The 9,651-nt window shown below is 49.0% G+C and overlaps 1 protein-coding gene across 1 annotated transcript; it reads right to left on the bottom strand.

Moving 5' to 3' along the window:
• Positions 1-1,787: 1,787 nt before the first annotated feature.
• On the bottom strand, positions 1,788-9,448 carry LOC119106439 (uncharacterized). Its single transcript, XM_037230086.1, has 2 exons — positions 9,314-9,448; positions 1,788-3,287 (listed from the first exon to the last, which is right to left on the bottom strand). Exon 2 carries the CDS (start codon positions 3,276-3,278, stop codon positions 2,712-2,714), a length of 567 nt encoding a protein of 188 aa, XP_037085981.1. The 5' UTR covers positions 3,279-3,287; positions 9,314-9,448; the 3' UTR covers positions 1,788-2,711.
• Between the last annotated feature and the right edge of the window lie 203 nt (positions 9,449-9,651).

Genomic DNA, 9,651 nt, shown 5'->3' with positions numbered 1-9,651 from the left:
GTACAGCGTGCTTTAAACACTTATCTTTCAATATCAACAACAGATCACGTCCTGCCATGCATGGATCCATACTTATCATTTTCTTGAGCAACGCCAAGAGAGCACTGGTCCAATTGTGTGTGTGACCAGCCTCTTTCCCTATTTCCCCATCCAGGCTGGAGGGCAGCACTTTGATTTCGTGCGGCATCAACAACTCAAACTCACATGACGCCAAATGATCCTGTCACAGGGTGATGGCTTACGCTCCTATTCGCATAGAAAACCATGGGACCTTTTAGTACTACATGGACTATGGGACAAAATACAAAAGACACCCAGAAGTACGCAGATGCGACCATTGTCTGGTCAACAACCTTAACCCGCGCCCGGCCGAGGAAAGTTAACATCCTGCCCTACGCTTTTCGAGCACATCTCAGTAACAAATGCTTCCAATAACACCAAATTTTCGGTGCCCGTTATTCTATCGATTTGGCGTCCCTTGATAAAATTTGAAGTTTTGATCTGTCAATATCAGTGTCCTGGGCCAAGTCAAAGAGGTCAAGCTCTAAGTTTAAAAATAAAGGCCGTATGTTTTGCGCCCGATTTAATTTTGCGTAGGCATCACTGAGTTCGTGTATGAGGAAAAGTGTACTTACTGACATATGCAGCCATGATATGACCACAGAGCACATGAAATTGTCCTAGGTCATAGCCAACCCCTATTGCTCTAGGATATCTTCTTCGAAATACAAACTGAGATCAAAATACACATATTTTATAGATATTCTGGGCGCAGGATTCAAAGATTTCACTAAAAGCATGCTAAGATATCATTTTAATGCATAACGAGATCGCAACAGGTCACGTAAGTGCTTGCAAGGTCATATTAGGTCATCCAAGGTCAATGCCCTTTGTTTTCGGTATCGGGGAGGCTAGATGAACGAGTGCGATGCGTTCAACTACCTCTGCATCTAGTTTGTGAGCCTGATGACGCATGATTTCATGTACCAACGCGCCTGTTTTCGGTTTATTGCAAATGTATTGCCAAGCATCGAAGGGACGAGGCAAAGTGTTTGCAAGAGCTACGCGATTTTAAGTACTTGTAGATGTGCAACACACAGAGACACAATGCACTGGTTACTTAGATCCGGTCAGCACTTAAAATTTTCTATTTGGATAGCTAATTTATTTAATCAAAGTTGGCCTCAGCTGACCTCTAGTTCAGCCTAAAATGGTGCTTTGGTGTCTGGTATACCTTTTCCACATCTCCCCAATAAAAAGCTCAGTCAAAAGCATATGGTGAAAGAAAGGAACAAAGTACCGTTCTCGTGGGCTACTGGTAGCCAATTTTTCTTATCTGGCCCGACGTCAACCAATCGTGGGGAACAAAATAAGTCGGAATGGACTCACACATTCTTACTTCTGTGACCTTAATATCAGTCTTGGCGTATTAACCCACGTTTAACTTGCACATATCGGAACGACCTTTTTTGGTGACCTCGGGTGACCTCATATTTGACCCAAGGTCAAAAATAGATCTGCATCCTTTATCATGTGACGAAAACTTCATAACCGTATCTTTGTTTTGTTGTCCGACATCTGAAAGCTGAAGATCGCCGGTCGGTGTGGATTAAATTTAAATGAAAAACATTAAATAAAAAACAAAAAAAAAGCGGGGAAGTGACTTCCTCCCGGTCGAGCACGCTTGTCCTAGACCCCGGCCGGGACGCAGGTTATTTTCCGCCAAAGCGCGGACATCAGTCAATAACGCAAGTTGTTTGGCAGGTACGCAGCAACACAGTCATGGCCATAGTTTTATAGCTTTATTCACCATCATGACGAAGGTTTTACTATCCCAGTCACCCGATGCCTGGCGACAAAGAAGAGTATCTCTAACACACTTAAAAAGGGCGTGATTGCCGCTAATGCGCCGTTTCGTGACTAGAGTTCGCTCTCACTCGTCGCGTTGTTACCGCAAACATGTGTCGTGACGGGGCATGTCTGACAGGCTGGTGGCCCTGCATGTCACGCACCGGCTGCGCGCTGGGAAACGTGACTCTGGATCTGAGACCATCTGCATCCCAAGAGGTCAAAACCCTCCAGCGCATGCCGCACAGGTCCCCTGGCCGACACCCCCTCTATTCCCTCCCGTACGACAGACGCCAGGGCACGCTCCGGCGCACACCGGTGACGTCATATTATCGTCACGTGACGCGGTGACGTCACTGCGGCGCACACCGGTCGCGATTCGAGCGGTAAACGTGGTGTAAGCGGCCCGTGGCGGATGAGTCACACCCCGACAGGCAACAGAGGGTGCGTGCAGAAAGACGTGGGTTCGGACGGCGGGTGATGTGACGTCAGACGTGACGTCGGAGCGACGTCAGAAGTGGTTACACAGAGGCGCAGTGATAGCAGTGAATTCCCGCGCAATCAGATAAATATGATTCCAGTTCCGCTGCTGGTGGAGGAAAAGAACATGCACCAGGTAGCATTGGCATGCCTCCAACGCCTGAACTAAGTTCCACAGCGTCATACGCAAATGACATAGACTCGCCCATCGACAATTATCCAGCTGGCTCCGCGCTTGCTGTCTCACGCCGCCCCCCTGAAGACTGACATCGCCGGCGGTCAGTGAGCGGTCGCATCCTCAAAAGCACAACACACTTGAAACCCAGCCATCGTCCTCGACTCCTCACGTTCCTCGGGCAACAGCCGGACGAGCGTCCTCACCACTACGCGGTCTGCAGCGGCTGCATGGAAAAATCACGACCGCCATTTCGCTGATCGCGTACGTGGAGGTAGTAGCTGATCACCACGGCGATGAGGTAGCAGAAAACAATGGCGGCGGCCAGCTGGCCCACGATGTACACCCACGCCTCGGCAGAATAATCGCCCGTGCTCACAAAGATCCCCACCAAGTAAAGGCTCCAGGCGGCACTCAGCAGCGTGATCAGCGAGTACCAGACAAGCCAGGGCAGCATCCAGAGGTGCCGCCGCTTCCACACCGCCACCAGCAGCAGCGCGTCGAACGGCAGGCTCGCAGCCGCCATGGCCAGCAATGTGCCGAATAGCAGCTTGACACGAGCCAAAATGACTTCAATCTGCTCCTCGTTGGGCTTGCCACTCTCGAACAGCGATGGGTCGTTGGCGATCTCTGAGCGGATGACATTCTCGCTGCTCAAGATTAGTGCTAGGAACAGCACTCCCAGACCGTTCAGGATGATGAACGTGATGCCGATGGAGACGACGCCCGTCTGCAGATCGCAGCAGCAGCAGGACGACAGCCGTCGGAGTCCCATGTTTTCCGCCTAGAACATCAAAGGTAGAAAGGTATAGCCAAACGTACAATGACAGATGCAGTGACCTGCCTCGCATGTGGGAGGCAAACGTGAGACAAGTGACACTTCCCAGAGCATATTGGTGGACCCTTTGGATACTACAGGCTCGTTCTACTCATGCGTCACCGCAGGTTATCTCGGACCTGATATTGCCGCGGGAGCACAAGCACTCCGAAAGTATGCAAAGCAACCCTACGTACGAGTTTGTCGTGACCTACTTGCACTTTTCACACGCATCACCTTTTTGGGTGACTGTTCACTGCTGTTCACTTCACTGACTGTTCACAGTTCACTGACTACAGACCCGACCAATACACGCCACATGGCATGTTGGTGATATGCCTGTACGCGCCAAAGAATACTCCGTACCCGTGTCTTTCGCGTGTGCCCTACAGAGCGCTGGTCTGGCCGTTGACAGTGACAAATAAACACCTGGCGTGAGATAAGTCACTTCAATCATGGTATATTGCAATCTTCAGTTCCTCGATCCTGCTCGATATGTTAGCGACCAAGCCAAGGTTAGGGGATTTATAATTTACGTCGCATGCATTCCGTGTGGATGTGAGCAGTCTAGAACCGTTGCTGCAAACCGAGGAAGCATTACGGTTTTTTTCTTTCCCGTCACCCATGAGCAGGTGACCAGGAGTGTCATCACTCATGAGCAGGTGGCCAGGAGTGTCATCACTCATGAGCAGGTGACCAGGAGTGTCCATCCCAAATTAAAGCGGCGCGTATATCTTCACTGTAACACCCAAATCAGGACCTGAATATTGTAAGCCGCAGCAGTCCCTGAGGGAGTGTCTCGGCTGCTAGCAGGCTGCTAAGAAATATCAGAGCTACGAAAGTATGCGGGCAAGAACGCTTGATATAAGCATAGCGAGCAAGTTCTTGATCCGAGCAAGCAAGCAGGCTTGATGTAAGTTGTCCAGGTCACAGCGTTTCGGCACTGGCCACAGTCACCAACACATACGCCAATATAATGCTACAAAACTACGGTGGGTCAGTGTGCTACAGAGCGTTAGGGGCGGATACCGGCACTTCAGGGCAAACCCCGTCTGGAAACGCGCATACCGACACGCTTGCCTACCGCAGACTCAGCAAGCTCGTCGACCGGCGGACAGGGGTCTGGCGTAGTTGCTCAGGTTGAGAGCACAGCCGGACTACGTACAACGCTTGAAGTCGTCTTGGATGCCACGCGTGCATGCAGATATGCTGGGTGCAGCCAGAGCCTTGACAAGAGGATTGATGTAATATACGATGCTAATCGAAATTAATTAACATTTACAGCACCACCAACTCCTCCCAAAAGTATTGATTCGCTAAAGTAGGTGTTGCTAAAAATGGTGGTACGTTCAAAAAATGAGGCCTAAAATTGCATAGGTGACATGTACGCATCAGTGTAGCCTTTGAACGATATTATTCCAGCTGAAAAGGCTTTTGGAAGCCACGGAGCATAGGTCACGCATGGGCACACGAGCTCTTGACGTAATGGTTGAATAGCTGCTGTAACTCCCAATGCACTCCAGCGACGAACCTCGGAGTTGTGTACCTGAAATATGAGCTCAAGCCTAACCTTTAGAATACCACGAACTGGTTTCAAAATGCATTCGGAAGCACTACTTTGCGACACTAGTGAAAAAAAAAATGCTGGCCATAACTAAGTGGTTGCTGATCATGACTACAGGGTCGGATGCAGAAACTCCGATCGGTGGAATACCGCCTTCGGACGGGGCATCATGATCAGTACAGGGGCTGCCAGCCGTGCACACAAAAATTCAAGTCTCAAGTTGTTTATGCTCAAATTTTGGCTTATGAAACCGCTGAAGACATTCAAACAAAAACACGACCGCCTAGGTGATTCATACCAAAGCAATAAAACAACTTCATCAAAACGAAACCAAAGAGATTGAAGGATCGCAGTGTCGCATGATCACGTGATCAGCGTACAGTGTGGGCTCACGCGGTCAGTCCTAGCAATACTGACATGGCATCAGAACACCCAGCACCTTTATCGGCTTTACTTTGGTGCCTATGGTCGACAGTTAGAATACAAGTGCAGTAAGGAAACAGCCACTTACAGTTTAGCTTATTCAGCCCTGAGGAAAATATCAATAGCTTAAACAACTAACGAAGGGGCTTGTCTTGTTGCTTTCGTTCAGTTACGCGCACTAACTTCAAGAAATACGCACACGGCTCTGGCATGGGGACAACCCTCAGCGCCGGCTTCGGTTTCGCGAAAATGCAGTTTTTCTCCGACGATCAAGGATTTGGCTGTGGGCTTAAACCATTTCATCACCGGCTGGCTTCCTCTTCGTGTCATCTGAAATGGTTGACTTCGACTTAAACTTTGCGCCATGTTTAAAAACTGACGTCTGCTTGACTTCGGCGTCGAACACGACTTCTGAATCATGACTCCGGTGTTTGGCCTGGTGTCATCCTTAATCGATGACCTGGACTTTTTCACGGTGATTTTTGCTGTGGTTGCAAATTTACTTTACAAAAAGTCTTACTCGTCCTTTTACCCCCACATGTCTGTTCGATGCTGCGACGCAGATATGGCTTGGCGCAAAAACCAGCAAGCTACTCTCCAAACCAACTCACACCTGGCGTGAGCCCGAGACTCAGCTGTCCAAAACGTCGTATACATATTGACACATGACGAGGCTCGACATTCTGAAAACATTCCCACCCATATTGTTCACAACCCGCCTTAATCACTTCACGGAATTTTGATGGTATTTTGCGTTTCCGTGCACTTTTAGCAGACGGTGAAACTGGCTCCGGATTTGCAAAACAACGCTGCACCATCGGCATCGATTTCGGGCTCGTGATCTTAATTGATGATACGATTTTGGCGCTGCGTTTCCTAATTATAATGTCACTTACTCAGCCTTCGTCACCGCGGACAAAAGGTTGCAAGCCAATGGTTTCAAATTCGGCTTAATTTTTAAGGCATAAGAAACCACTGGTGTCCGCTTCAGCTTCACAGAGGCAAACTCAAGAGCCACCGGCTTCGCCTCCAAGCCTGCGTCATGTTTGGCTTCGAGTTCGGTTTCGAAGTCACAAGCCTGACTTCGTCACCATTCCTGGCTTGAATATTAAACAGGTGCAAATGAGATTATACACTACATAACTTGGAATGTTTTCAGACCAAGCCTCTGGCCGTGTGAGCAACCGCCTGAAGGCGCCATTTTGAGCACGTGATTCACGGTGCACGTGATACTCGGCGATACTCGTGAAACTGGCCGAGCAGAATCTCTAGCACTGAACTACCAGAATATAGAACTGAGCGTTGCAAACTGAGCGAATCAAGGTATGCCGCAGTTGGCAATGGTGCTGAAATGGACCCCAGCGACGGCTGTTTTTCCTTCGATGCTTTCGATTTGCTTTGCATACCAGACCATATAGGTACCATACAGAACTTATTCCGCATGGACGTCTTTAAAGCTGTAATGCCTTGTCTTAAAAACTGCATATGTTGTGTCTTGTGACTCTGGAAACTTGAATATCTTGGAGGTAGCTCCAAACTAACAACTTTGCTCCAACATCTTTTAATTTTCAGCAAAGCTCCAACTTCCAAGCAACATTTAACTTTGGAGGTAGATTTCAAACACCATGGTAGTCGCTTCACACTACCAAAGTCAGTCAAAGCCCTGAGCGGGCACTTGGAGAGCCCTTTTATACTTAACAAAACGTTTATCGTTTGTTTATCGTTAATCGTTTATCGTTTATCGTTTGCGGGACATTTGCAGGCGTAAGGGACGCCCTTTTATTACAGCGAGACGCTTCTATGGGAATGGGAGCACTATGCTATTCTCAGGACCGCCTAAACCCGTGGACAATTTCAGATCTCACAAGAATTTCTGGGGAGCTTCGTCCATCCACTTATAATAGCTCGAGGCACCACATTCTAGCAGTCAAGAACATACTAACAATGTTTAGGAAGGCATTTTATTTTTTAAAGGAACTTAAACCTGCGCCCAATGTTACAAAAAAATACGAACACCGCCAACGTTCTTTTTTTCTTCACTTTTACGTCACCGAATGATATAACTCGTTTGGTAAAAATAGCGTCAGGAAAAGGTAGAAAACAGCGCTATTTGAGCGTTATAAACTCTTTGAGAGGCAATTTCCGGTCCTGGGACGTTTTTGGGCGCCCGCGGCCGTCTTTGAGTCCTCGGTTCCACACTCCCAATGTTTGGGACACCCTTTTTATTTGTTTAGGACGTTACGATTTCCAGGGCCCTCGGGACGCATCTTCGGTTGAGGGACGCCCTTTGAGTCATCAGGGTCGGCTCCAGTTGTTGAGCGCTGTTATGCTTACGAGCGAACACGAAACGAAACCATGATTAATCGACGGAAATGGTCGATAACTATCAATGCCAGACGGTGGTGACAATCACAAAGGTGGTGACGACCGTGGATCAGGTTAAAGGTCATAAAAAACGCCTAACACCACCAAAATTGGTTGCAGACAACTCAATGCTACGAGTTTACAGGACCAATCGGAACGAAACCTTTCCCAACCGGCACGAGGTCTTCACAAATCGGTATGCCATCGACAAAAACCCATCTTTACCTGAAGGTTGCAACCTTAATGCAACCTTAGTCGACGGTTAATGGTCACGAAAAAAGCTGGAAACCACCAGGACTTAGTTTGTAGACAACAATCATGCTCCGAGACTATGGGACCGATCCCTACAAAAACCTTCGACAATCGCAGCGTCCAAGTCGCCACCATGTCCTTTCAAGAGCGTAATTATCTTGGATTAAATCCAAAGTCACCAAAAACGCCCGCAACCACCAAAATTGGCTGCGGATAACCCCATGCTCCGAGCCTCTGGGACCAATCGGCACGAAGCCCTCACTTATTAATGAACCATGGTGGTTAATCTTTCTAGAATATGGTGACCGTTAGGTCAGATCCAAGGTCACCAAAAGTATTCTGAGGCAAAAAATTGCTTTGCAGATTTTATGGAGCACGAGGTTATCTGCAACCACTTCCGGTGGCTTACGCTCTTTTGACGACCTTTAACCTGAACCAAGGACACCACGTTGGGCTCGAAGCATGGGCTCGTTTGCAAACAGAGTTTTCCTCTTTTTTGCATTTTGGTTGATCTAAGACCCAGCCCATTCACGGCGTTCAGGGAAGAAATCGTATCGACCAAGTGGCATCGAATGGCGAAATTTTGGTGTCAACCAGCCTTATTTTGGTGTCAACCAGCCTTATTTTGATGAATCACAACCAAAGGCAACATTTCACCACAAGTGAATCGGTGTCATCAGTATTGCCGCTTTCACCACTGCAACCACCGTTTCACCACCGAATGTCCTTCACCGTGATGCCTATTGAAGTCACCAAGCGTACGATGTCCAGAAAGAACACTACCCACCAGATTAGCTCAGTTATCACCATATAAGTAAAACCAACCACCAAAATATAGTAGGAAATAGAGAACTTGTACTAGAATCTGGCACATTTAACCTGCCAGCGGAAACAACCACATTCTAGGCCAAACTGGTGCCAACTTGCGAATGCCTTAGGATGCAGACGCCGCAATTCACCTTGGAGTTTTGCTCTAAGAGCGACTCACCGACTAGCATTGAGTCTCGTGGGCGTATCGCCCAGTGGCCCAGCCAGATGGGAGAGGGGCGGCACAGGAGACGTATACCCTTTGGGCCCCGACGGACCTCCGGACCCATCAGGACGCACGCCCAAAGGTCCTTAGCTATGGAGTGCAAGTTGGGATTTTGGTTGTTTTAATTTGTTGGTGATCATTCATACGCTTCCACCTTCCATCGGATGTTTTAGCCCTCACGTACTGTCGGTGTTGACTACACTAGATTTGAACTTGCCTCATTGGTGGCGTATGCGCCTTCCTAGTGATTAACTAGCCGTTTTGGCTTTCTGATTCAGCTGGCGACCAAGTGTGTATCTTGAAAATGGGGCCATTCCGGTTGACCACTTACTTTTGTTCCTTTCCTACGCTGCTCACCTTCGGTACTTCTGATGGTCTGGCCGCCCCTGTTGGCTGCTCCGCGCTCCCCTCCTCCCCCTCTCTCGACGACTGTTGATGCAGATGAGGGGCTGCACGAACCACGGTCTGGGCTTCCTCTCACTGCACCCCGACCCACCCCGCGCCCACGGAGAAGTATGGTGGCCTTGGCGGCCAGACGGCGGCAGCGTCGGCGCCTGCCGGCGACGGCGATGGTGGTGCCATCTCTGTTGACTGCTGGGCTGGCCACGGCCTTGGCTTGGTTCGCATGCGTAGCGCGCTCCGACGAGATCGGGCGTTGGCCAGGAGTGGGGATGGGCAGACAGCAACGCACGCAG

This window comes from Pollicipes pollicipes, unplaced genomic scaffold (genome assembly GCF_011947565.3).
Source record: "Pollicipes pollicipes isolate AB1234 unplaced genomic scaffold, Ppol_2.1 Scaffold_6138;HRSCAF=7277_pilon_pilon_pilon, whole genome shotgun sequence".
NCBI classification, from domain to species: Eukaryota; Metazoa; Arthropoda; class Thecostraca; order Pollicipedomorpha; family Pollicipedidae; genus Pollicipes; species Pollicipes pollicipes.
The sequence above is the reverse complement of the archived record's forward strand: the minus strand, read 5'-3'. Positions and strand labels throughout refer to the sequence as shown.

Bases quoted from the DNA above. Each gene is read 5' to 3' on its own strand.
- LOC119106439 (XM_037230086.1), bottom strand. From the start codon at position 3,278: ATGGGACTCCGACGGCTGTCGTCCTGCTGCTGCTGCGATCTGCAGACG.